The 27,135-nt window shown below is 54.2% G+C and overlaps 3 protein-coding genes across 5 annotated transcripts in view; all 3 read left to right on the top strand.

The window, feature by feature from the left end:
- The window catches only part of PPP6R1 (protein phosphatase 6 regulatory subunit 1), a 29,007-nt gene extending 22,729 nt beyond the window's left edge, over positions 1–6,278 (top strand). For both annotated transcript variants that reach the window (XM_032171188.2, XM_032171189.2), the window contains 7 exons: positions 3,834–3,970; positions 4,063–4,243; positions 4,377–4,447; positions 4,555–4,636; positions 5,176–5,286; positions 5,370–5,441; positions 5,523–6,278. In XM_032171188.2, coding sequence (XP_032027079.1) covers positions 3,834–3,970; positions 4,063–4,243; positions 4,377–4,447; positions 4,555–4,636; positions 5,176–5,286; positions 5,370–5,441; positions 5,523–5,526 — 658 coding nt within the window. In that variant the 3' untranslated portion in view covers positions 5,527–6,278. The remainder of the gene's footprint in view (positions 1–3,833; positions 3,971–4,062; positions 4,244–4,376; positions 4,448–4,554; positions 4,637–5,175; positions 5,287–5,369; positions 5,442–5,522) is intronic.
- A 106-nt stretch (positions 6,279–6,384) lies between these two features.
- TMEM86B (transmembrane protein 86B) lies at positions 6,385–8,883 on the top strand. Of its 2 annotated transcripts, none has more exons than XM_058425133.1 (3): positions 6,385–7,169; positions 7,620–7,866; positions 8,491–8,883. In XM_058425133.1, the coding sequence occupies exons 1-3, from the start codon at positions 7,089–7,091 to the stop codon at positions 8,871–8,873; spliced, it is 711 nt and encodes a 236-aa protein (XP_058281116.1). In that variant the 5' UTR covers positions 6,385–7,088; the 3' UTR covers positions 8,874–8,883. The 2 variants fall into 2 exon arrangements, with proteins under 2 accessions (XP_058281116.1, XP_032027081.1); XM_032171190.2 differs by having other exon boundaries at positions 7,058–7,366.
- A 2,684-nt stretch (positions 8,884–11,567) lies between these two features.
- PTPRH (protein tyrosine phosphatase receptor type H) overlaps positions 11,568–27,135 on the top strand; it is a 38,112-nt gene continuing 22,544 nt past the window's right edge. The window contains exons 1-6 of the mRNA XM_058425790.1: positions 11,568–11,955; positions 12,055–12,280; positions 18,042–18,150; positions 25,306–25,483; positions 26,649–26,714; positions 26,819–26,852. Of these exons, the coding sequence (XP_058281773.1) occupies positions 11,568–11,955; positions 12,055–12,280; positions 18,042–18,150; positions 25,306–25,483; positions 26,649–26,714; positions 26,819–26,852 (1,001 nt within the window). The remainder of the gene's footprint in view (positions 11,956–12,054; positions 12,281–18,041; positions 18,151–25,305; positions 25,484–26,648; positions 26,715–26,818; positions 26,853–27,135) is intronic.

The following is a 27,135-nucleotide window of genomic DNA, read 5'->3' as shown; positions in this document are numbered from 1 at the left end:
AGACCAGCCCTGGGCAACATAGGGAGACCCTGTCTCTACAAAAAATAGAAAAGTTAGACGGGCGTGGTGGCGTGCACCTGTAGTCCTGGCTACCCGGGAGGTTGAGGTGGGAGGATGGCTTGAGCCAGAGAGGCAGAGGTTGCAGTGAGCCAAGATCATACCACTGCGCTCCAGTCTGGGCAACAGAGCCAGATTTGTCTCAAAAAAAAAAAAAAAGGTTAGATGATGCATTAAGAAATCAACAAATCAGCCGGGCGCGGTGGCTCACGCCTGGAATCCTGGCACTTTGGGAGGCCAAGGCGGGCGGATCACGAGGTCAGGAGATCGAGACCATCCTGGCTAACACGGTGAAACCCTGTCTGTACTAAAAGTACAAAAAATTAGGCAGGCGTGGTGGCGGGCGCCTGTAGTCCCAGCTACTCGGGAGGCTGAGGCAGGAGAATGGCGTGAACCCGGGAGGCGGAGCTTGCAGTGAGCCGAGATCGCGCCACTGCACTCCAGCCTGGGTGACAGAGCGAGACTCCGTCTCAGAAAAAAAAAAAAGAAATCTAATTCAAATGAGTTAAGTTATAAAAAGAAAGGGATAATCTCTGTGGCTGAAAAAATAGGCAGGTCCTTGAGGTATGGCTTGGTCTGTGTGTGTCTCTCTCTTCCCGCCTCCCCGTCTCCTTCCTTCATCCCTTAACTTCACTTCCTCAGTTGGCTCTCACACATGTTTTCCTTGAAAGGGGGGTAAGATGGTCCCAGGCAGCTTCTCTTTTCTCTAATTCCAGTAAAATGAGAGATGATGACGTCCCTCTCCAATGAGGCTGTGATCAGATTTTAGTGCAAATGTTACATTGTGTTTTTTTTTCTCTTAATACTGGCCAGCCCCAGAATCGCTGTGATGAAATGGGTTCATGCCATGTAGATTTGACAACATGAGCACTAAGTCACCATCTGCAACTGAGTTTTTGCCTCATGACTTTTGATGTGGGAATTAGTCTGTTTCCACTTTTTATTGACATGTAACATGCGTATAGACAAGTGTACAGATCCTGAGTGTGTGGCCAATGGATATCCTTCCTCAGTGCCCAGACCCAGGAGCAGGACCTTCCCAGTACCCACATCCCCTCTGTTAGCCAGTATCCTCCCTTCTGAGGGTCAAGTTGTCCTGGCTTCTAACCCTGTAGATGAGTTTTGTCTCTGTTTTCACTTGATATACAGCATCTCCTTTTGTGTCTGACCTCTCTTGCTCAACACTCCGCTTGTGAGCTCCTTCCCTATTGTGTGTTTGGGTGCCCCTCACTCTCGTGCAGTGGGGCGGTGCTATGTATGATGAGCTGCAGTTGAATTGCTTGTTTTGCAGTTGACAGGCCTTTGGGCAGGTTCCTGTTGCTCACTGCTGTGAGTGCAGCCGCTGTGAATATCCTTGCACATGTTGTTGGTGCACAAGTGTGTCATTGCCAAATCCAGCATCTTGACTTAGCCCTTTGTTTTCTTCTAAGAGTTTTGTAGCATTATTTCTATGGTTTTCCATTCATTTTGAGCTAAATTTTGTATTTGGTGTAAGGTGGGGGTCCAGTCCAGCTTCATCCCTTTGTATATAGCTAACCAGTTTTCCCTGCACCAGTTGTTGAAGACACTGTCCTTTCTCCACTGAGTCATCTTGGCACCTGTGTAAAAAAGAAGTATTTCACCATATGTGTGAGTTTGTTTCTTCTCTGTCTTCTGTTCCATCAGTCTGTGTGTTTGTCTTTATCCAGTACCACAGTGGCCTGGGTGCTGTTGCTTTATAGTAAGTTTTGAAAATGGGAGGTTTGTCGGGCACGGTGGCTCACACCTGTAATCCCAGCACTTTGGGAGGCCAAGGTGGATGGATCACCTGAGGTCAGGAGTTTGAGACCAGCCTGGCCAACATGGCGAAACCCCATCTCTACTAAAAATAGAAAAATTAGCCGGCTGTGGTGGCGGGTGCCTGTAATCCCAGCTATTCGGGAGGCTGAGGCAGGAATATCACTTGAATCTGGCAGGCAGAGGTTGCAGTGAGCTGAGATCGCACCATTGCACTCCAGTCTGGGTGACAAGAATGAAACTCCATCTCACAAAAAAAAGAAAATGGGAGGTTTTAGTTTTCCAGCCTTGTTCTTCTTTTTCAAGATTGTTTTGACCTATTTGGGATTTCTTGAGATTGCATATGAATTTTAGGATCAGCTTGTCAGTTTCAACCAAGAAGCCACCTTGCGTCTTCTAATACATGAACGTGGATGTCTTTTTATGTAGGTCTTAACATTTCTTACAATGTTTCGTAGGTTTTAGAGTATGAGGCTTTGTATTTCTTTTAAGTTTATTCCTGTTTTCTTCTTTCTGGTACTGTTGTAAATGGAATTTTCTTGAAATTGTTTTCAGATTGTTACAAGTGTATGAAAATACAATAGGTTTTTGTATGTTGATCTTTCATCCTGCAACCTTGCTGAATTAATTTGTGGGTTCTGATAGTTTTAGTGGATTCCTTAGGATTTTCTATGTACAGAATCACGTCATGTGAATAGAGTTCATTTTCCTTCCTTTCAAATCTGGATGCTTTTGATTTCCTTTTCTTGCCTGGTTGCCCTGGCTAGCCTCCGGTACAGTGTTGAACAGAAGTGGCAAGAACAGGCATCCTTGTTTTGTTCCTGATCTTAGGGGGAAGGATTCAGCCTTTCGCCGTGTAACTGTGCTGTTAGTTGTGGGGTTTTGTAGATGCCTTATGTTAGGTCGAGGGGCTTCCTTTATACTCCTTAGTCGTTGAGTATTTTAGTTTGCTTTTAACTATATACAGATATATTACTTTCCAGTTAAAGTAGTCAGTTACTCTGTTAAGACAAAAATACTGAGTCAGCATTTTAGACATAGTATATAGTCCCATACTGCATCTTTGGGTCAACGATGGACCACATATATGGCAGTGGTCCCATGAGATTATAATCCTCTATTTTTGCTGTATTTTTCCTATGTTAGATACACAAACACTTACCATTGTGTTATAGCTGCCTGTAGTATTCAGTACTGTAACATGCTGTGTAGGTCGGTAGTCTAGGAGCAATAGGCTATGCCACAGAGCCTAGGTGTGTAGGAGGCACCACCATCCAGGTGTGTGTAAGTGCACTCTAGAATGTTCACACAATGGTAAAATCGCCTCATGATGCATTTTTCAGAGTGCACCCTGATTGTTAGAACTTAGTTTTAATGTTACTTTGCTTACCCCTTCCCTGGTTGATCAACGTATAGGTTGCTTGGATTTTCTTCATGCTCACAGGTGTGTGTTAGTCAACATTCAGCCAGTATTTTTGGAGCAGCTATGGGTGCCTGGTGGTTTCTCAGGGCTGAGGATACAGCAGTGGCAAAAGTCAGCCATCTCTGCCTTCTTGGAGTTTCTAGTTGGAGGGAGAGAGTAGTGTGAAGCCTCTGTCCAGAGGGTGGGTCTGCTGGTGGGAAGACCTGTCCCTGTGGTGACAGTATGAGGTGACGGCTGGGAGGTGACTTGAGAGCTGATGAGTGGGTCTGTCTGCTCTGGCTGCCATGGCTGAGGCTCAGCCCACTTCCCCAGGGCCTACCCTCCATGGATGATTGGGGACGAACGGTCTCCTTACGGCTGCATTCTGTCCCTGCCCGCTTGTGTTCTTGCCATTGGCTCAGAACTCCCTCTCCCAGCCTCTCCTGGTGTCGTCACACCCCAGGCTCCCTGGACCCTTCTGTGACCTGCCTGTCATCCCAGCCCACTCTCCTTGGGCTGACCCTGGGCTGCAGGGAACGGGATGGGTGTCGGCCAGTCTGTCCCACACAGCTAGCTGACGAGGCGGTTTCTGGGGCAGGAGTGGAGGCAGCACAGACAGTGAGGACGAAGAAGAGGAGGACGAGGAGGAGGAGGAAGACGAGGAGGGCATTGGCTGTGCAGCCCGTGGAGGGGCCACCCCCCTGTCCTACCCCAGCCCTGGCCCTCAGCCTCCAGGTGAATGAATGGGCGGTGTGGTCAGGTGTACACAGGGCTGTGTGCCTGCTACTGAGTTCACCCTCTATCTCGCTCCCCCACCTCTATCCCAGGCCCCAGCTGGACAGCCACCTTTGATCCAGTGCCTCCAGATGCCCCGACCAGCCCCCGAGTCTCCGGGGAGGAGGAGCTGCACACTGGGCCTGCAGCCCCACAGGGGCCCATCAGTGTGCCCCAGGGCCTCCCCACTCAGAGCCTGGCCAGCCCTCCTGCCCGTGATGCCCTGCAGCTCAGGTGAGAACCGGATGGAACGGGCTGGATGGCGCTGGTATCCCGAGGCCAGGAGGTGGCCATGGGGTCCCAGTCCTCTCGTAGGCTCGAGTGCTAACCCTAGCTGCCCCCTTGGGCTGCCTCTCTCGCCTACCAGGTCTCAGGACCCCACACCCCCCTCAGCACCTCAGGAAGCCACAGAAGGCAGCAAAGTCACGGAGCCCTCAGGTGAGCCCCTCTTTGCCCTGCCCACCCGTGGCCCTGGGCAGAGAGAGCAGCCTGGCCAGCTCTGAGCTTGCTGGGAGGCTGCGGCTGAGATCTCTTATCCCCCACAGCCCCCTGCCAGGCCTTGGTTAGCATCGGGGACCTTCAGGCCACCTTCCACGGGATCCGTTCTGCCCCCAACTCCTCGGACAGGTGAGCAGCGAGGTGGGGCTTGCTGAGGTGAGGTGCCTGGTATCAGGAGAAGTCTCTTCTCCTCTTCAGTGAGGTGGGCTCTGGGTGCATCTTGTCCCCGAGCTGCTCCAGGTCTCCTTTGCGGGACCCCCAGGCCCAGCCTCATGTTGTGCCCTGGCCTCTTGCACCCCGTAGGCTGGTTCTTCTCTTAGTAGCCTGGGACGCTGGGGGCCCTTGAGCCCCAGGGTTGGGAGAGGCTCGTTGGAGGGTATGAAGGATTGGGAGGGTGAGAGCATGCAGAAGACCCCTTGGGGCTGTCTCAGCCAGCCTCGAGTACCTCCTCCACAGGGATAGGAGGCGGGAAGAGGGCTGCTTGTCTTCCCGTCCAGGGCCGTGCTGTCCCTCCACGCTGAGCCAGCTGCGTCCTCGGGAGGCCCCTCCTGGTGGGGCAGGTGGCAGACACACACCCAGTGAGCCGACTTCAGTCGGGTGGGATGTGAGGGTGTCAGCAGGTGACGGCGGGGGCCACGCTGACAGCCGCACCTGCCTCTCACCCACAGTGCAACCAGAGACCCCTCTACCTCTGTCCCACCCTCCGGGCCCCACCAGCCCCCCCAGACCAGAGAAGGGGAGAAGAGCCCAGAGCCCTTGGAGCTTCCCCAAAGCCAGAGGTGAGCACCAGGGCAGCAGGGCGGGGGGGCGGGGCTGGTGGGGCAGGAAGTGACCTCTGCACATCCCCTCTCTCCCCTGACAGTGCCCAGGCCCTCACGCCTCCTCCGATACCCAATGGCTCTGCCCCGGAAGGGCCTGCATCCCCAGGCTCCCAGTGAGTGTGGCTGCAGCCTGGGGCTGGGTAGGTGGGGCTGGGCCTGCTAGACCCTCACACGATGTCTCCCTCTGTTTCCAGATAGCTGCCTGGTGTGGCAGCGGCGGCCAAATCTTCCGTCCTCCCGTGGATCTCCCAGGGTGGGGGCGGGGCGGGTCCCACGATGGCCCCCATTGCCCTCATCACCCTGACACCCCCACATTCTCTCCTCTGGACCCCCAGGAGGCTGGTGCCAGGGAGACAGGCCCAACCCACCCCCATTTGCACTGAGAAGAGAAGTTTTGGAGCGTTGCCTCCTAGAATAAAGATAAAGAGAGTCCAATAGAGAGAATGGAGAGAGAGAAGCGTATATTATATATTATATAGAGAGAGGGAGGAGAGCGAGAGAGAGCGAGGACACCCAGCTGGGCTGGCGGCTCCAAAGCACAGCCTTCCCCGTTCCGTCCCAGTGGGGGCTGGTGTTAGGGGACCCAAGGTTGCCACCCACGTGCCCAGCTGTCCCACGCTCCAGCGCAGACGGCCACACCCACACCCGGCCTTTTAGCTCAGGTCCACCATGGGGGACGGCCCAGCGTGGGTGGGGGTGCCAGAGGGTCCCGAGTGGGTGCCGTGCCTTTGCCCAGACCCTGCACTTTCAACCAGGCCAGTCCGGCTCTGGGGAGCAGGGGCCTCCCCGGCAACACCCCCAGGGGCCTTGAGGGTCTGAGGTCCCAGCCCTGTTGCCAAGTGGCCTTGTCCCCAGCTCCCTCCTCCCAGGCTGGTGTGAGTGTGCGTGCGTTCGTGCCGAGCTTCTATTTCATATTGCAAATATAAATAAAGGAAGACAGTTTACGATTCTGCTGGTCAGACCTTACGTTCTGGGATGCGGGGGTGGGGAGCCTGTATTATCCCTGCACCCCAGAGGCTGGGGGTGCTCCTGACCCAGTCTGCCCCCACACTGTGTCCTGCCAGAGGGAGCCCTGAGGCTGCAGAGGCCCCAGGCTGGGCCAGGCGCTGGCTGTGAGGGCTCCTGCCAGGTCTACCCCACCTGTGGGCATGGCCGTCGGCAGAGGATAGAAGCCACCGACAGGCTCAAATCCCTGCTCCTGCCCCCGCTTACCCCCCAGTAACCAAGCCCAGCATTGAGGCTGGGCGCTGGCACCCAGTAGGTCTGAGTCTTTCAGGTAGAAGGTGGAAGCGTAGGCCAGGTGTGCAGTGAGTGGCACAGGTGAGCGGCGCTGGGAAGCCGGAGCGTGTGGACCGGGCCGTGAGGACAGCGTCCTCACTGGGGTGGCAGTTGGCTTGGAGGTCACCTGGGGCTTGCTCAGCTAACAGGAGAGGGTGCTTATTCCCTGCATTCGTGGTGGTCCCTCCTGGTCACCCATTGAAGCAGTGTTTGTGGTGGAGCCCCTGAGGGCTTGGTAGGGTTGAGCAGAATGAGGGAAGTTTTCCTGGAGCAGGGAGGGAGACAGCTAGGGCAGCAAGTGAAGGACAGACTCGCCTTCCCATCCCTCCAGGGGCACTCCTGCCAGCCAGCCCCTCCCCCGCTTCCCACGATGGGGTGGCTGTTGGAATTCTGCACCTCATCTCTTCTGATTGTCGGGGCCCAGGACAAGGGGACCGGCGTTTGTGGGCCTCACCCCCCCAGGCTGACAGGAGGAGGAAGCCATGTCCCTGCAGGCTAGGACAGAGGGACCCCCAATGCCAACAGTGCTTTATCAGCGGGTGCCAGGCAAAGCCATCCCCAGGGTGAGGACAACATCTCCCCGGGCCCTGTTATCAGTCACAGAGTCCACAGGACGCTCCTTGGGTTAACGTGTAACCATGAGCCCTCCCCTCCACCCCCTGAAGCCACTGGCTCCCAGATTAGGTCGTTCTGGGGGTATCAGGCCAGCATGGACGCTGGCAAAGTGGGGCAGACACTGAAGACTCACTGCTCTGCCCAGGTGAGAGCCTTCCGAGCTGTGCCTGGGGCTGGGGGACAGGGCCCTGGAAGCCCAGCAGCTGGTGGGTCTGGGAGCTGCTGTCCTTGAGTTGGCTGGGGCCCTGGGAAGCTGGGTTCCTGCAGCCTGGTCCCTGAATGGGTCCAGCCTGTACAGCTGAGGTCCCAGGTGGGGGTGGGACAGGAGCCAAGAGATCTGAGTCCCAAGAATGGGGGCTGGGCTGGGTTTCGGCTCAGCAGCTCCCCACTCCCCAAAGCGCCCAGATGTCTGCAGGTGGCTGAGCCCCTTCGTCCTCTCCTGCTGCGTGTACTTCTGCCTCTGGATTCCCGAGGACCAGCTGTCCTGGTTCGCTGCCCTGGTCAAGTGCCTGCCCGTCCTCTGCCTGGCCGGGTTCCTGTGGGTCATGTCCCCAAGCGGGGGCTACACCCGGCTCCTCCAGGGAGCCCTCGTGTGCTCGGCTGTGGGGGACACCTGCCTCATCTGGCCTGAAGCCTTCCTCCCTGGTGAGCGGAAGCTGCTGTGACGCTTTCTGGATGCCCGTGTGAGGGAGGCCCCAGCACTTGGATGGGAGCCTGGGTGCAGAGGGCTCCTGTGAGAGCTCTGGTGGTCAAAGGCACAGTGGGGGGCGCAGCGGTGACCGAGGCAGCTCACACTCCAGCGAGGGGTGGGGGCAGGCGGTGTTAGGGCCGTAGCTGGGGGTGGCGCGGACGGCAGTGAGGACCCGCTGGAGGTACTGCAGTTTGAAGCAGGGTTGCTGAGGAAGGCCTCACTGAGGAAGTCACATTTGGGCAGAGCTGAAGGTGCTGTATGCCTGTGTGGGGGAAGGGCGAGTGTAAAGGCTCCGGGGCAGGGATGTGCCAGGTGCTTGTGGCCAAGCAGGCCAGGGTGGCTGGAGCAGAGTGGCTGGTGAGCCGAAGGGCATGGGGCTTTGGAGGCCAAGGGAAGGTGGGGCCTTCTGGCGGTTCTGAGCAGAGCGAGGATGGACACTGCATGTGGGGAGACCTGCAAGGAGGCTTGGCCAGGGTGGGGCCTGGTGCTTTGGGATGGTCCTTAGGCCCTGAGGAGTGACCTCGAGGCCGTTCCCAGGATGGGCCTTCCTCACTGGTACCCCACCCCTCTCCCGCCAGGCATGGCCGCCTTTGCCACCGCCCACCTCCACTACGTCTGGGCCTTCGGCTTCTCTCCCCTGCAGCCCGGCCTGCTGCTGCTCATCATCCTGGCCTCCGGCCCCTACCTCAGCCTTGTGTTCCAGCACCTTGAGCCGGATATGGTCCTGCCAGTGGCAGCCTATGGGCTGATCCTGATGGCCATGCTGTGGCGCGGCCTGGCCCGGGGCGGGAGTGCCGGCCGGGGCGCGCTGCTCTTCACACTCTCTGATGGCGTGCTGGCCTGGGACACCTTCGCCCAGCCCCTGCCCCATGCCCGCCTGGTGATCATGACCACCTACTATGCCGCCCAGCTCCTCATCACACTGTCAGCCCTCAGGAGCCCGGTGCCCAAGACTGACTGACTAGGGGGCTTGAAGGGCCGGTGTTCAGGCCTTGTCCTTCTGCAACGACCTGGGCCTCCCAGCCCAGCCCAGCCTGAGAAACACCCTCAGCAGCAAAGCTTCCTGACGCCTGTCTGCAGGCGCCGCTGCCGCCGTCGCTTCTGGCTGAAGACATCTGAGGACGATTTGCGGAATTCCAAGTCCACTGCTGGGTTCCAGCTGCCTTCCCCCGGTTCTGACTCCAGATTCCTGGCTCCTCAGCCAGGCCCACATGCGGCCCTCCCAGCCACCAGCCTGCCTCCGTGTTCACTGTTGGCCCCACAGCCTGCCCGCCCCCCGCTGCTGCTCTATCGTTTTCCTTGTGGGTGTGGAACTGCAGATGTTGCTGTTACCGTAGGAGAGGCCTCGGGGAGGGTCATCATTGTGATAGACCATCGCGGTTAATGACAGCGGATGGTTCTTGGTCGCTCCCCATGGACCAGGCCTGGTGCCCAGTCGGACCCTCCATGGCCCTCTGGCCGGGGGGGGATTCGAGGGGATAAAGTGAGGATTGTGCAGAACTGAGCCAAGAGGACTGTTTGGTCTCTGTGTTAGTTTCCTGGGGCTGCTGTCACAAATTACCCCAAGCCAGATGCTTTGAAACAAGATGAATGGACTCTCCTGCAGTTCTGGAGACCCAAAGTCCAAAATCAGTGTTTTCCGGCCCATGGCCCCTCTTGAGGCTCTAGGGAAGAATCCGTCCTTGCCCTTTCGGCTTCTGGAGGCTCCCAGGAATCCCTGGCTTCCTGTGGGAGATACAGCCTGTGGCTGTATCTCTGTGTCTTCATGTGACTTGTCTTCACCTGGCAGCCTCCCTCTGTGTCTGCATCCTTCTAGGGACACAGGTCATTGGATTTAGGGCCCACCCTAAACCCAGGGTGATTCCATCTCAAGATCCTTAAGTATGTCTGCAAAGCCCCTATTTCTAAGTAGTGTCACCTGCAGAGGTACCTGGGGTTAGGACTTGGACATATCTTTCTAGGGGACACAACCCGCTGCAGTCACATTCAGTATCAGGAGAAGGGTTGGAGGCTTGAGGATGAGGGGTATTGGAGGAGGGAGGGTGGCAAGGGGGTACGAATCAAATGGGAAGGAGGAACCCAGCTGTGCTCCTTGTCAAGGCGGTGTGACCTTGGCAAGCTGCCATCCTTCTCTGGTCCTCAGATTCTGCATCTCTAGACTTGACAGGGTCCAAGCTGCTCTCCAAGACCCTATTTGACTTCTGCATCCGTGATGTGCTTTCAGTGACTCATAGCAGAGAGGCGACTTCTCCATCCATGGTCAGCATTTAGAGACTCTTACAGCAGAGAGGCGACCTCTCTATCCATGGTCAGCATTTAGAGACTCTTACAGCAGAGAGGCGACTTCTCCATCCATGGTCAGCATTAGAGACTCTTACAGCAGAGAGGCGACCTCTCTATCCATGACCTGCATTTAGCGACTCTTAGAGCAGAGAGGTGACTTCTCCATCCGTGACCTGCATTTAGGGACTCATAGCAGAGGCAACTTCTCCATCCATGGCCAACATTTAGGGACTCTTACAGCAGAGAGGTGACTTCTTCCATGACCTGCATTCAGGGACTCAGATGTGAGAGTACAGAGGTGGGAAGGGAAGGTGGGGAGCCTGGAGGATGGGGACCAGGAAGGAAAGTGAGGACAGGAATCCACAGTTGGAGTGAGGAGAAGTGGAAGCTGAGGGATTTCCTTGAGGAAAGATTGGACTCAGGTTTGAAACCTCCACTTCCTCCTCATCGCCTACCCTCTCCACTCAGACCTGATGAAAGGCGGGGAAAGAGGAAATTGCACAGTGAAGTGCAGCAGGAGGGATGGGGGTCTGTGTGTGCAGATTCCAGGGGCACGTGGGGCCTGCAGACATGAGGGATTCCTGGAGGTGAGGGAGGAGGGAGGAGGCTGGAGCCTGGACTCCTGGGTCTGAGGGAGGAGGGGCTGGAGCCTGGACTCCTGGGTCTGAGGGAGGAGGGGCTGGGGGCCTGAACTCCTGGGTCTGAGGGAAGAGGGGCTGGGAGCCTGGACTCCTGGGTCTGAGGGAAGAGGGGCTGGGAGCCTGGACTCCTGAGTCTGTGGAAGAAGGGGCTGGGGATCTGGACTCCTGAGTCTGAGGGAGGAGGGGCTGGGGATCTGGACTCCTGAGTCTGAGGGAGGAGGGGCTGGGCCCATAATCCCTGGTGTTTGGGGAACATTCTGGCTTTTGGTCCCTGGGCTCTGTGGGATTGGCTGTCCAGAGCGACGGGACGCTGCTCTCCTGTAGGCATCCAGCAGCCCCAGCGTCCTGTCCCTCCTCCCTGATTCTGGCCCCCCGACGACCTTTCGTCTGACTTTTCAGAGGTCTGCTTTCTCATGATCTGATTGGTGTTTCTCTAAAGTGGAACTCTCGGAGGTGCTGTGCACATCCCCCTCAGGCTCCTTCCAGCCCTTCCAGGACCCAGACCTGGGGCAAGGGGCAAAACGCCGGCTCTGTCTTCCCTCACAAGCCAGGGTGGCTGGTGGGGATGAGGCGGGTGGGACTCAGCAGCCTTCGTCCCGATCCTGCAGGTCAGACTACCGTGGGTCTGATTCTCCATCTGGTCCCTTCCCAGGCCCTCTGGACCACCACAGAGGCCACAGCAGCAGGTTAGTGACCCCATCAGCCTCCATCCTGCATGTCTAGGAAGGGCCATGGGGTTCTGTCTTCTGTTCACTGCAGAGCCTTCTCCCCATGTCTCAGCCCCCAAGGCAGACAGAATCGTGAGTGTGGAGGCTCGGACCTCCAGCTCCATCACCCTGAGCTGGGCAGCCCCCGGGCCCAGACTGGCAGACTTCCATCTGCTGGGTCCAGGGGCATGGCCAGCAGGAACAAACATGTCAGACTGCTGGCTAGTGGTGGAGGGGCTTCAGCCTGGGACCCTCTACACCTTCTCTGTGTGGGCCAAGAAGAAAGGAATAGGTGGTCCCAGGGACGTCCTGAGCACGTCTACAGGTAAGAGAGGCCACCTTTCCACTGCCCAGCAATATGTGGGTGTGTGTGCACGTGCATATGTGTGTGTGCATGTGTGTGCGTGTGTGGGTGCACATTTGTAAAGTGCCAGGCTGTGCACTTTATTCTCATGATTAGAGCCACAAACAAACGTTATCAAATGACTCTCTTTCCACATTCCCAAACTAGTCCCTGGCCTGGTCATGCAGGCTCAGACCACCAGCTCCCTCACCCTGAGGCCCCCGCAGGCCCAGACCCCAAGACCTGCCCCTACTGGTCACTGGGCCAGTGACTCCTCAGACATCAGGGTGCCTGTGGAGGGCCTGGCTGCAGGGACCCAGTACCCCAGCATGTGGGCCGGGAAGCATGAGGTCAACAGCCCCAGCCAGATGCTCACAGAGGCCATAGGCGAGGGGTGAGAGCACTCTGGGCTTGGGGACTAGGAGGCCTCAGGAGGCCTCTGGCATCTGGGCCCCACTGATAGGGTGCATCCCTCCATAGCTAGCAGGGCTGTGGGAAGGAGGGGATGCTTTCCTTTGCTCTGGAGGCCCAGGGACTATGGGGTGTGGTCTGTGAAGCAGGTTCACTGTGCACTGGTTACCAACTTGCCAGAGTCTGATGAGACAGTACGCCACATGCAAAAAGTTACATGAAGTGGGCTTGTTACAGATGGGCAGCAAGGGACAGCAGAAGCCCAGGGTCCATTGTGAGGTGGTCCCAAGGCTCAGGAAAGTGGCCTAGGGAGGATAGGGTCACAACTGTGTGTGCCTCACTTGTATGGCAGCTGAGGGGCCCCAAAAAGTACCCAGCCGTGGGTTTTCTACTCTGGGGGAAACCTGAGTCACTGGGCTCAAGCATTGAAGGGCATCCTGTTTCTAGGGCCGGCGGGAATGGAGCCCAGGCTGCCTGGCCAGTCCCTTCATAGCTCGGGATGCTGCGTTCCCAGCACATTCTACAGTTACTCGTGAGAACTACAAGTAACAGACACCTGGGTCTGTTTAAGGCCACTCAGATAACCTTCCTGCAGGAACGCTGACCCCTTCCCTTCCTTTCCTTGCCCGGCCAGGTCATGGATCTGAGGATACAGGCTCAGACCCTGAGTTCTGTCACACTAAGGTGTATATCCCCCCCGGGCCCAGACCCCCACACCTACACCTACTGGGTCCAGTGGGCAGGGACCACAGCCCCCAGTGGGACCAGAAGTGTGGCAGAGATGGGGTCATGGTGGAGGCCCTGGAATCTGGGGCTTCATAAACCTTCATTGTGTGGGCTGAAAGGCGCGGTGGGTCACGCCTGAAATCCCTGCACTTTGGGAGGCTGAGGCAGGCAGATCACCTGAGGTCAGGAGCTCGAGACCAGCCTGGCCAACATGATGAAACCCTGTCTCTACTAAAAGTACAAGAAAATTAGCTGGGCGTGGTGGTGCATGCCTGTAATACCAGCTACTCAGGAGGCTGAGGCAGGAGAATCACTTATTCTCCCGGGAGATGGAGGTTGCAGTGAGCCAAGATCGCACCACTGCGCTCCAGCCTGGGTGACGAGCAAAATTCCGTCTCAAAAAATAAATAGTCAGTCACGGTGGCTCATGCCTGTAATTCCAGCACTTTGGGAGGCCAAGGCAGGCAGATCACGAGGTCAGGAGTTCAAGACCAGCCTGGACAACATGGTGAAACCCTGTCTCTACTAAAAATACAAAAATTAGCCAGGCGTGGTGGCACATGAGTGTAATCCCAGCTACTTGGGAGCCTGAGGCAGGAGAATTGCTTGAATTCGGGAAGTGGAGGTTGCAGTGAGCCTAGATCGTGCCACTGCACTCTAGCCTTGGTGACAGAGTGAGACTCTGTCTCAAAATAAATAGCCTGGTGTGGTGGCTCACGCCTGTAATCCCAGCACTTTGGGAGGCCGAGGCGGGTGGATCACCTGAGGTTGGGAGTTAGAGACCAGCCTGACCAACAACATGGAGAAACCCCATCTCTACTAAAAATACAAAACTAGCCGGGTGTGGTGGTGTATGCCTGTAGGATCGCTTCAACCCAGGAGCCGGAGGTTGTGGTGAGCCAAGATTGCACCATTGCACTCCAGCCTGGGCAACAAGAGTGAAACTCCATCTCAAAAATAAAATAAATTTTCTGCATCTTAGCAGGTTCTCCTGTCTCCCCTCCAGTTTGTACCCCCCTTCCCCAAGAGTGACCAGTCTCCTGATCTTTATCATCGTAAATTAGTGTAGTCTGTCCTTGAACCTTCTCTAAGTGGAATTATATAGTATGTAGTTATTTGATTCTGGCTTTCTTCACTCAACATTGTGGATGAAATGTGGATCCATGCCGTGTGTTTTTATTTTTATTGCTGTGTAGTATTTATCATATGAATGTATTCCAATTTATTGTTTCATCCCTGTCTTCATGAACATTTTATGTTTCTAGTTTTGGGCTACTGTGAATAAAGCTACCATGAACATTTCTGTCCATGTCTTTTGGAGCACACGGGAAGTTCTTTCCCTCAGGTGTCTGCCTAGCAGTGGAATCGCTGAGTGATGATATACATACCTTTGGCTTTCGTAGTTACTGACAAACCATTTCTCAAAGCAGCTTACCAGTTCACCATCCTGCCAGCAATGTGAGGAAGCTTCATTTGCCCCGTATTCTTGCAAATAGTTGGTTGTTCGTCTTTTCCATTTTAGTTCTTCTGCTGCAGTGTTCTGGTGCTTCCCTGTGGTTTAATTTCCATAATGACTAATGAAGTTGAACACATTCCCATTTGTGTGTGTATGTGTGTGTGTGGCCATTTGGATGTTCTTGGTGAAGTGTCTCTTCAAGTCATTTGCCCATTAAATGGGTCTTCTGCCTTCCTTAATTTGTAGGAAGTCTTTGCAAATATAAAGGGTACAGCTCTTTTGTCAGATGTTTGTGTCACCAAGTGTCATCATGGCCTAGTTTTAACTCAGGGCTCTGCTAAATCACATGGGATCACAGGTGTAGAAGGGTTTGCTTTCGGAGAGGACTGCAGAGATTTCCCCCACTCCCCTGCTCCAGCCTTCCCTTCTCTGATAGAAACAAATGTAGGGAATCTCTCTTTTCTCCTGCAGAGTCCAGGGTTGCTAGAGGACTGAGAAGGGCTGTGCCATGTTTTCTCCTCAGTGCTGAGAGAGACTGGGTTTTTCCTGAAAATGACAAACTTGTCAGGTGCACCCCCAACAAATGTGTATTCAGCACCGAGGACAGCAATCCCAGGAGCTGCCAGAGCCTACAGGCCCAGAAATGGCTGCAAATGGGTGGAGCCATGCTGTCTGTCCACCTCTCCCTCTGTGATCTGGGGTCGAGCCTTCCTTGCTTTCTGCTGTGGTTTCACCCCTCAGCTTAGGCTTTAACAATAGCAGAATATGATCAGTAAATACATAAAATGGAGACATGATCAAGGAGGGGAGAGGTGGGGACACGTGTGTGTGAGTTCTGGAAAGATTTCAGGACAGCTTCATCCCTCACCTGGATGTCCTGATGAGCATGGTAGGGAGGAGCCCCATGGTCTGCCTTCCTCACTATCCTACACTTCCTTATTCCAGGACACTGGCAAAAATGGTGTGGCCCAGCATGCCCCCCAGAAGCTGGCCTCTGTTGGATGCTTCCTACCTGTGAGATGACTAAGAGCTGTGGTTCCTGGTCTTTTTACCTCCTTGCTTCTGACCATGAACACAGAAAGGTTGATAGCACCCTTGGTTCTTGGAAGAGGGAAAGGCAGGAACTCCACAGTCCTTTCCCCTGAGCTACCAAAGCATTCTTCCCCTGCCCCAAGTCAGCATCATTTGGAGAATGGAGCTGAGAAAACTTATTCTGGGTGTGGAAGAAGGAATCTACCAAACCCAGTGTTCCCTGGGTTCTGAACAGTGGGGGTGGGGTTGGGATTGTGCCATAGTTTTGAATCAAGACTTTGAAAGCACTTTGGGGCTGGGTGTGGTGGCTCACACCTGTAATCTCAGGTGAGCCGAGATCGTGCCACTGCACTCCAGCCTGGGTGACAGAGTGAGACTTTTGTCTAAAACAAAACAAAAAACACCAAGAGATGAATCCACCTGGGGAAGTATGTCTTTTTTAGGGGGCATAAAGTGCATCCCTGCTATTATGAACTGAATTTCATCCTCCTTCAAAAATTTGTAAGTTGGCATCCTAACCTCCAGTACCTCAGAATGTGATTGTATTGGCAGGGTCTTTGAAGAAGTGATTAAGTTAAAATGAGGTCACTTTGGGATGCTGAGGCAGATGGATCACTTGAGCCCAGGAGTTTGAAATCTTCCTGGGCAGCATGGTGAGAACCCCATCTCCAAAAAAAATTTTGTTTTAATTAGCCAGGCTGGACACGGTGGCTCACGCCTGTAATCCCAGCACTTTGGGAGGCAGAGGCAGGCGGATCGCTTGAGGTCAGTTCAAGACCAGCCTGGCCAACATGGTGAAACCCAGTCTCTACTTAAAAATAAAAAAATTAGGCCGGGTGCAGTGGCTCATGCCTGTAATCCCAGCACTTTGAGAGGCCGAGGCAGGTGGATCACCTGAGGTCAGGAGTTCAAGACCAGCCTGGCCAACATGGTGAAACCCCATCTCAAAATACAAAAAAAAAAAAAAAGCAGCTGGGTGTGGTGGCAGGCGCCTGTAATCCCAGCTACTCAGGAGGCTGAGGCAGGAGAATCTCTTGAATACGGGAGGCAGAGGTTGCAGCGAGCTGAGATCACGCCATTGCACTCCAGCCTGGGCAACAAGAGCAAAACTCTGTCTCAAAAAAAAAAAAAAATAGCTGGGTATGGTGGTGGGCACCTGTAATCCCAGCTACTTGGGAGGCTGGGACAGGAGAATCGCTTGAACCTGGGAGGCAGAGGTTGCAGTGAGCTGAGATTGCGGCACTGCACTCCAGCCTTGGCAACAGAGCAAGACTCAGTCTAAAAAAAAAAAAAATTAGCCAGGCATGGTGGTGTGCCACTGTAGTCCCAGCTACTCAGGAGGCTGAGGTGGGAGGATCACTTGAGCCCAGGATGTCAAGGCTGCAGTCAGCTGTGTTCATGCCACTGCACTCCAGCCTGGGAGACAGAGTGAGACGCAGTCTCAAAAAAAAAAAAAAAAAAGTCACTAGGGTGGGCCATAATCCAACCTGACTGGTGTTCTTATCAGAAGAGGAGGTTAGGACACAGACACACGGAGGACAAGGGAGAAGACGGCCTTTTGCAAGCCAAGGAGAAAGAGGCCTCAGGAGGAACAAACCCTGCCCACATTTTCATCTTGGACCCCCAGCCTCCAGAACAGTGAGAAAACAAATCTCTGCTGTTTGGGTCACCTAGTCTATGCTCTTTTTTGTAGTAGCCCTAGCAAAGAAATATACCAGTTTTTATGGAAAACCTCGCAGCGCCCAGATTCCTGGGTTCTGAACAATTGGGGGATGGAATTTTCTCATAGTTTCTTTTTTTTTTTTTTCTTTTTTTGAGATGGAGTCTCGCTCTGTCACCCAGGCTGGAGTGCAGTGGCGCGATCTCGGCTCACTGCAACCTCCGCCTCCCGGGTTCAAGCTAGTCTCCTGCCTCAGCCTCCCGAGTAGCTGGGATTACGGGAGCGTGCCACCACGCCCTGCTTATTTTTGTATTTTTAGTAGAGACGGGGTTTTCAGAACCATATTGGCCAGGCTGGTCTCGAATTCCTGACTTCAAGTGATCCACCCGCCTCGGCCTCCCAAAGTGCTGGGATTACAGGCGTGAGCCACCGCGCCCGGCCCACAGTTATTTACTCAAGACTCAAAAAAGTTATCGGTGATCCTATCTGGAGGAAATATGTTTTTTCCGTGGCATGCTAAGGACATCGCGATGTCCCCATCCTCCACAGTCACTTTTCTGTTTATTGCATCAGCCTGTGTTCCCACCACGAGTGCTGCTCTGGGGTGCAGGGCGCTTTGGCCCTGGGTTGGTAAGATTCGCTAAAGACGTGTGGCGTGTTCTCTCCTGAGTCTGCTTTGTGGGGTTGGTGAGGCTTTTCCATAGGGAGCCGCACCAGCCACCCTGGAACCGCACTTCCAGAACCGCGTCAGCACCAAGGACAGCGCCAGGGAGCCTTGGCTGCAGGGACGGAGCCCCAGATGTGGCTGAGAAGGGGAAGAGGAAGGACGGTCGTGCCCTGAAGCCTGGGGCCGCCACGCCCTTGTTCCAGCCTCAGCCTTCAACCCCCTACACAGACGCCCAGTGAGCACTACGTGCCGCACGCAGGACTGAGGGGTGGAGAGTGGGAGGCCACGGGTGTCAACGTAGGGTCCCTGGAGGTATTGATTCAGAGGCAGTAGCCCCCAGGCAGTTCCTGGCTGGCCCCACCCAGGACCTCAGTCGCTGACCTCAGGACACGGTCCAGGCTCTTTCTATTCACGTCTGTGCGTGGCATCCTCCACGATACAAGTGAAAATCACCATTCCCCGCCTGCCTGCTGTTGGCAGCCCAGCCCCAGGAGGCTCCCTGCCCTGGCTCCTCATTTCTCACCTCGGTGCGAGCATGGATCTAGGAGAACCCCAGCTCTCTCACAAGATGATGAGTCAGGCCCCTGTCACTTCCTGGATCTTTCAATCCTGGCTCCCCGCAAGGCCAGGAAGAGCGAAAACACGGGCTGGATTCAGTGGAAACACAGCAACACAGGACGCAGCCACAGCGTGAGGAGCGAGCAAGCTGGAAAACCCGTGTGGGGGTCTGGACTGGTTCACCTGCAATGAGATCAAAGATCTAATCGCGGCCAGGCGTGGTGGCTCATGCCTGTAATCCCAGCACTTTGGGAGGCTGAGGCGGGTGGATCACATGAGGTCAGGAGTTCGAGAACAGCCTGGCCAACATGGCAAAACCCCATCTCTACTAAAAATACAAAAATTAGCCAGGAGTGGTGGCGCATGCCTGTAATCCCAGCTATTCGGGAGGCCAAGGCAGGAGAATCGCTTGAACCCAGGAGGCAGGGGCTGCAGTGAGCCAAGATGGCACCACTGCACTCCAGCCTGGGTGACAGAACGAGATTCCATTTAAAAGAAAAAAAAAGAGAAATCTAATCCTGGATGAGAGTCCAGGGAAAGTGAGAGTGGAGCAAGCTTACATGAAAACGCAGACCAGATCCCTGAGTGTGGACCTGGATAACGTGACACACGTCATCAGATTCAGATTAAGTGGTATCGCCTGAAGTTTCATCAGCCTTTGGTGTGGAGTTGGCCTGATGTCCCCCAAGATGAATAGACTTGTCTCTCCCAAAGAAGCTTCTTCCACTCTGATAAAAGAAAGGAAAAATAGGCAAAGCCACAGACAATGTGATGAGTATTATAATAAGAGATTTGTTTAGTTTGGCTCCAAACATAGGAGGGAGTAGCCAACTGTATCTGGGGTCAACCAGAAGTAGAAAGAGAAGTAGGCCCTGGCTGGAGGAGAAAGATTTTACCAGGCAGAGGGAACAGTGTGTGCAAAGGCCCTGAGGTTTGAATCGACCTGGAGTGCTAAGAAAAACATGCACGGACATCTGTGTAGCTGGAGTAAAGATACGAGAAGAGGCTGGTGAGGTGGGCAGAGAGCTGATCTGAAAGAACTCCAATCTCAAGGTAAAGATATCATTCCTTCCTTTCTTCCTTCCTTCCTTCCTTCCTTCCTTCCTTCCTTCCTTCCTTCCTTCCTTCCTTCCTTCCTTCCTTCCTTCAACAAATCTTACTGAGAAATGAATAAACACCTGTAAGTGTCCATTCCAGTGAGGATAAATTGCTACCCAGGAGCGAGGGGGAATAGTGTGATGTCTTATGGGTTGATAAGATGACCAAGGTCCCAGACAGTCTAGAGGGAATCACACCTTCTATCACTGTTGGAGTAAAGAACACTCTTCATTCAGGCTAACTTCTACAGGCAAAACGCCTTTTCCAGTTCATTAGCTGAATACCAGGTGCCAGGGGCTGTGTTGATTTGCTGAAGGAGACCTTACCCTGAGAAGACCAGCCACCTCCGAAGGTATCACCATTTCTTTTTTCTCTCTCTCTTTTCTTCTTTTTTTTCTTTCTTTTCTTTTTTCTTTCTTTTTTTCTTTCTTTTTTTTTTTTTTTTGAGACGGAGTCTCACTCTGTCTCCGAGGCTGGAATGCAATGGTGCCATCTCCGCTCACTGCAAGCTCTGCCTCCTGGGTTCACACCATTCTCCTGCCTCAGCCTCCTGAGTAGCCGGGACTAGAGGCGCCCGCCACCACGCCCAGCTAATTTTTTGTATTTTTAGTAGTAGAGACGGGGTTTCACCGTGTTAGCCAGGATGGTCTCGATCTCCTGACCTCGTGATCCGCCTGCCTCGGCCTCCCAAAGTGCTGGGATCACAGCCGTGAGCCACCGCGCCCGGCCGGAATCACCATTTCTTACTTCTGTCTTCCAACATCCATAAGCTCCTGCATAGATTAATCATGTGAATCAAAGGATAATGTTCTAGGAATCACCCACCCATATCCCACCCCCGTGTTTTCCAAGGCTTGATGCTGGCGCTAGTCTCTGTGATTCCCTGGGTTGACTATTTGGGAAGGATGATACTATGGTTTGGACCTGTGTCCCCGCCAAATCTCATGTTGAAATGGAATCCCCAGTGTTGGAGGCGGGACTTGGTGGGAGGTGTTTGGATCTTGGGGGTGGTCCCCTCATAAATGGTTTAGTACCATCCCCACGGTGATGAGTGAGCTAACAAGAGATCTGGTTATTTTAAAGTACGTGGCAAGGCCGGGCGCGGTGGCTCACACCTGTAATCTCAGCACTTTGGGAGGCCGAGGTGCGTGGATCGCCTGAGGTCAGGAGTTTGAGACCAGCCCGGACAACATGGTAAAACCCTATCTCTACTAAAAATACAAAAACTAGCTGGGAGTTGAACCCAGGAGGTGGACGTTGCAGTGAGCCAAGATGGTATCACTGCACTCCAGCCTGGGTGACAGAGGGAAACTCCATCTCAAAAATTTAATAATAATAAAATAAAAAATAAAAGTGTGTGGCACCTCCCGTCCTCTCTTTCTTGCTCCTGCTTTCGACAGGTTATGTGCCTGCTCCCTCTTCACCTTCCGCCATGAGTGGAAAAGCTCCCTGAGGCCTGCCCAGAAGCTGAGCAGATGCCAGCACCATGCTTCCTGTGCAGCCTGCAGAGCCGCGAGCCAATTAAATCTCTCTTCTTTATAAATTACCCAGTCTCAGGTATTTCTTTATAGCAATGAAAGACTGGCCTAATATAGATGGGAGAATTTCTAGGGGCTTCCATTTCTTTTTCCCACCATCAAAGCTTTCACACTACAGATCAGGGAAGCCAAAGCATTGTGTCTGCCATTCTATGCGTATGTCGATTTCAACTTCACTCTCAAGGCCTGAGGAAGGAGCCACACAGCGTCTTTAGAGTCCCCTTGACCCACTGTGTGATGGTCTTTAGATGAATCCTCCATTCGTTACCTGACACCCCCAAGCACACCAGTCAGACCATGATTCACAGTGACCTTTGCGTGCCTACAAATTAGGATTGATTCAGAGTCAGAATCCAGTAATCTTTTCTCTTTCTCTAATCCCCAGCAACCATGGATATTGGAAAAACTGGGAGGAAGGTTTACAGTATGTACTTTGACTAGTATCGGTGAGTCCTCCCTGAGGGAAAAGCATCCCCTACATGGAAGGCGTTCCAAGACTGAGAACTGGCTCAGGACTGGTAACAGGTGCGAGGTTTTAGGGGTGGAAGTGCTGGTGCCTCATGCAGATCTCCTTTGCAGGCACTAAACACTCATTATTAAGCAGTGTTGGCTGCTTGCAGATGCCACATTCTCAAGAGACTTGGTCTTGGCTGGGCACAGTGGCTCACACCTGTAATCCCAGTACTTTGGGACGCCGAGGCAGGCAGATCATGTGAGGTCAGGAGTTCGAGACCAGCCTGGCCAACATGGTGAAACCCCATCTCTACTAAAAATACAAAAACTGACGAGGCACAGTGGCTCACACCTGTAATCCCAGCACTTTGGGAGGCCAAGGCAGGCGGATCACGAGGTCAGGAGATCGAGACAATACTGGCTAACATGGTGAAACCCCGTCTCTACTAAAAAATATTAAAAATTAGCCAGGCATGGTGGCAGGCACCTGTAGTCCCAGCTACTTGGGAGGCTGAGGCAGGAGAATGGCATGAACCTAGGAGGTGGAGCTTGCAGTGAGCCAAGATCATGCCACTGCACTCCAGCCTGAGCGACAGAGCAAGACTCTGCCTCGAATAAACAAACCAACAAAAAACCAAAAAAACAAAAAGTAGCTGGGTGTGATGGCAGGTGCCTGTAATCCCAGCTACTTGGGAGGCTGAGGCAGGAGGATCATTTAACCTGGGAGGTGGAGGTTGCAGTGAGACAAGATGGTGCCACTGCACTTCACCCTGGGTGGCAGAGTGAGAGTGAGACTTCATCTAAAAAAAAAAAAGACAAAAACAAAAAACAAAAAACAAAAAAACTTGCTCTAGACCTGAGAGGAACGTGTTTTACTAGGAAAGTCATGAAACTGTCACCCCTGGAGAAGCCCATAGACAAAGATTAGAGGTTAAAAGTTCAGATCCTGTCTCTGTGATGGGATCCCTCTGAAGCGACAGCCTCACTTGGCTCCTTCCTCTGCCCCATACTGCTTTCATCACTCTCTTTCTTCCGAAAGCAAACCCTCAAACAGTTCATGAGCATCTGAATCCCTGCCTCAGGCTCTGCTTCTGGGAAACCTGAGCCAAGGTGCTGTGCTGCCCCACTGTGGTCACTTTGGTTCCTGCTCACCAGACCTAGAGATGGTATCATTATATACACCCAGCAACACTGTCTTGGTGCTTCTCATCACACTTGTAAGAGGAATTGAAAAGAACTCAGGTGGTGAGGGTTGTGCTAACAGGACTCTCATTAGTGGGAATTTCTGTTCTTAAGGGGAAAAGAGGAGCATGGCTGACTCTCTCCTGAGGTTGCTGCTAAGATGTTGGCTGGGGCTGCGTTCATCTGAAGGCCGGACTGGAGTGGGAGGGCCCACGTCCGAGGTCCTACAGGTTTTGTTTTTGGTGTGCCTTCCCCATACACAGGCAGCTGCTTCAGGAGGACTTTGGAAGCTGGGGAATGTGGGCCATTTTGTGGAGTGGTTGAATTTTTTATTGTTGCTTTTTGTTTTGTGAGATGGAGTATCCCTCTGTCACCCACGCTAGCGTGCAGTGGTGTAATCTCAGCTCACTGCAGCGTCCGCCTCCTGGGTTCAAGCAATTCTCCTGCCTCAGCCTCCTGAGTAGCTGTGATTACAGGCATGCGCAACCACGCCCAGCTAATTTTTGTATTTTTAGTAGAGATGGCCACCATGTTGGCCAGGATGGTCTTGAACTCCTGACCTCAGGTCATCTGCCTGCCTCAGCCTCCCATAGTGCTGGGATTACAGGCGTGAGCCACCATGCCCGGCCGAGGAGTTGGGTTTTGAAGAGAAGGCAAGTAGAGTGTGGTAGGATGGTGGGTGTGGAGTGAATGTGAGTGACGTATGTTTTTTTAGACAGGGAGGGTGAGCATGTTTATAAGTTGGGGATCTAGATGGGAGGGAAGAGAGAAAAAGGGAAGAGAGAGACAGTGAGGAGGAGGAGGAGGAGGAGGAGAGAGACATCAAAAAGTATAGGGGAGACAGCTGGGTGTGGTGGCGCATGCCTGTAATCCCAGAGCTTTGGGAGGCCAAGGTGGGAGCATCACTTGAGTCTAGGAGTTCGAGACCAGCCTGGGCAACAAAGCAAGACCCTGTCTCAATAAAAAAAAATTTTTTTTAAGATATAGGAGAGAAATAGAGAAAGGTTAAAACAGAAACCCAAGCAAGTGATTGGCACGAATTACATCTGCTGCCCACTGAAAGGAAACTTCTCGCAACCAAACCCTTCTGTATACAGATGGGGAAAGTGAGGCTCTCAGAGACAGAGAAACTTACTTCTCAAAGCGGTGGTGTGAGAACTTATTTATTTATTTGTTTATTTTGAGACAGAGTCTCCCTCTGTCACCCCAGCTGGAGTGCAGTGGTGCAATCACAGCTCACTGCAGCCTCCACCTCTTGGGCTCAACTGATCCTCCCTCCTCAGCCTCCTGAGTAGCTGGGACCACAGGCGTGCACCACCATGCTTGGCTAATTTACTTCTACTTTTTACAGAGACGGGACCTCCCTATGTTGCCCAGGCTGGTCTTGAACTCCTGGGCGCAAGGAATCCTCTCATCTCAGCCTCCCAAAGTGCTGGGATTACAGGCGTGAGTAACCATGATCAGCTGTTTTGTTGACATTCTCCTGCCTCCAAGCCTCCTGAGTAGTGGGATACAGGCCGCCACCACAGCCAGTAATTTTTGATTTTTAGTAGACATGGGTTTCACCGAACTCCTGACCTCAGGTGATCTGTTCACCTCGACCTCCCAAAGTGCTGGGATTACAGGTGTGAGCCACCGCGCCCGGCCATTGTTTTGCTTTCTGAGACAGGGGCTCACTCTTTCACCCAGGCTGGAGTGCAGTGGCACAATCGCAGCTTATTGCAGCCTTGACTTCCCAGGCTCAGGTGATCCTCCCACCTCAGCCTCCCGGGTAGCTGGGACTACAGGCGTGCACTACCATGCCTGGGTAATTTTTTCTTTCTTTTTGTTTTTCTTTGTAAAGATGGGGTTTTGCTATATTGCCCAGGCTGGTCTCAAACTCCTGGGCTCAAGTGATCCTCCCACTTCAGCCTCCTGAGTAGCTGGGCACACACCAACATGCCTGGCTGGGGTTTGTATTCTTAACTTCTGCACTGTATGTGAGATTAAGGCAGTCCACATGTGCACATAGTAAGTCAACAAAAACACCTTGAAAAGCGCTGGGTGTCAGGCCCTTTCTGAGCACAGGTGGCCTAGGGATGAACTAAAAATAAACATGACTAAGATTTATCAAGTGTTTAAAACGGGCCAGGCATTGTTCCAAGACTTTCCACGGAGTAACTCATCTATTTCTCTTAGCATATTTACAAAGGTGCGCATTCTTTAGAGATGAGGAATCTGAGTCACTGTGGACTTAAGTCATTTGCTCAGGGTCACAGATGGATATGCAAATTAGAGCATCTGGGGTGTGGAAGACAGTGCACAGGGTCCTGACTGGGCTAGAAAGGCCCCGCGCCTGGCGTGGGTCATTTCCAAGCTGAATCCTAATGGAGGAGTAGGGCGGAGACTGTTGGGGGGAAAGTAGGCAGGTGCACCTGGTGGGGAAGGCAGTCTAGGCAAAGGCCAAGAGGTGGGAGCCCGCTGGGCTGATTTTGTGAGAGCTGCAGGGGCTTGTGGGAGATGGAGAGGGGAAAGGCGTGAGAGCCTGAGTGGAAGAGCGTGCTCCAGGGACGAGGGGCGTGAGGGCTAAGCCCCAGGCTGCTCTTGATGTGTGATCACCCACCAGGGAGGTGAGGGAGTCAGCTGGCCTTTCTCTCAGCACCCCCTGCTCTCACCCTCTGCCCCACGTCCCGCGTCCGTGCAGCAGTGGGGCGCAGCACCCAGTACCTGGGGTGCAGAGGGAGATTTCAGGGGACAAAGTGGAGTGGGCTGGGGGCTGGAGAAAGGATCGGAGGCGTCTCCAGTGTCAGAGCTAGAGGCAGCGGTGAGGGAGGAAGGTGAGGGCCAGCGGGGCAGGGCTGAGAGCTGGGTTCCACTTCCTCCTCCTCCCCTTCCCGCCCTGGCCTCTGGCTTCACCAATGATCTGGGAAAGGGGAAATTCTTGAGTGTAAAGTCCAGCAGGTAGAAGGACCAGGCCTGGGACTCCTGGGTCCCCGGCAGTGTCCGGAGGTATGGCCGGGGCTGGCAGGGGCCTCGGGCTCTGGGGGAACCTGGTGCTGCTGGTAAGTGCTCCCCACCCAGAGCGGGCTCCCAAGGCAGGGACTCCCAGGTCTGAGGGAGAAGGAGCTGGATCCTTGCACCTCGATCTTGAGGAAGTAGGTGCTGAAGATCCCCTGGAGAAGGCAGAGGGCTTCAGGCTTGGCAGAGACTGTAGGAGAGTCTTACACCCGGGCTCTTAGATACTGTCATGTCTGCTGCGGGGGACACTGGCTTCACCCGGGCTGTTAGATACTGTCATGTCTGCTGCGGGGGACATTAGATACTGTCATGTCTGCTGCGGGGGACACCGGCTTCACCCGGGCTGATAGATACTGTCATGTCTGCTGCGGAGGACACTGGCTTCAGGCGACACACAGCTGTGCTCGCAGACAGGGAGCAGCCCCTCCTCCCTCAGACCCAGGAGTCCAGGCCCCCAGCCCCTCCTCCCTCAGACCCAGGAGTCCAGGCCCCCAGCCCCTCCTCCCTCAGACTAAGAGCCCAGACCCCCAGCCCCTCCTCTCCAAGACCCAAGAGTCCAGGCCTCCAGCCCCTCCTCCCTCAGACTCAGGATTCCAGACCCCCAACCTCTCTTCCCTCAGATTCAGGAGTCCAGGGCCCCAGCCCTCCTCCCTCAGACCCAGGAGTCCAGGCCCTCCACCCTCCTCCCTCAGACCCAGGCCCCCAGGCCCTCTTCTCTCAGACCCAGGAGTCCAGACCCCCAGCCCCTCCTCCCTCAGACCCAGGCCCCCAGCCCCTCCTCCCTCAGGCCAAGGTTCCTGATCCCCAACCTTGGTTTTTTTGTCTCTTCCCAATCTGTTCATTGCTCTCTGCCCTCGGTTTTCCAAGGCCGTATATTTCGGGAAATGAAATCATTAATTTTATCTCTCGGCCTTATTGGGTGGAGCCAACCCCAGCTCCCCAAGCTCCACTCCTGCCATGCTCCCCCTTCTCTCCTCGACCCAGGAAAGACGGTTGGGGTGACCTTCGTGACAGCCCAGCCTAACGCCTGCCCCTCCTTCCCATGCAAGGGTGACTCATGGGGCGGGGGACCAGCCACTCCTCCCAGCCCCGAGGCCTCACTGGGTGGAGGAGTTGTTGAGAGGCTGACGCCATTCTCTCTGGGTTCCCTCCAGGGCCTGTGCAGCTGGACAGGGGCCAGGGCGGCCGGTGAGTGACCCCTGCCTGAACTCACTGCCCACTCGAAGAGGTGGGACCGCAAGTGCCGTGAGCCTCTGGGGGGTCCCCGTGGGGTCCAGTGGTCCATGGTAGGGGCTTATGAGCGCTGTTGTTTCTGGACTTGGGGCATGAGCTCAGGGGGTTGGGAGGGATTGTACTGACCTGGTTCCCTTTTCACCGGACCCTCCTTCCCAATTCTCAGCCCCCAACCCAGTGAGGAAACTGAGAGTGGAGGCTCAGACCACCAGCTCCATCTCCCTGAGCTGGGAGGTCC

Source organism: Hylobates moloch, unplaced genomic scaffold (genome assembly GCF_009828535.3).
Source record: "Hylobates moloch isolate HMO894 unplaced genomic scaffold, HMol_V3 SCAFFOLD_12, whole genome shotgun sequence".
Classification (NCBI taxonomy): domain Eukaryota; kingdom Metazoa; phylum Chordata; class Mammalia; order Primates; family Hylobatidae; genus Hylobates; species Hylobates moloch.
Note: the sequence above shows the minus strand (reverse complement) of the source record. Positions and strands in the feature narration are given on the sequence as shown.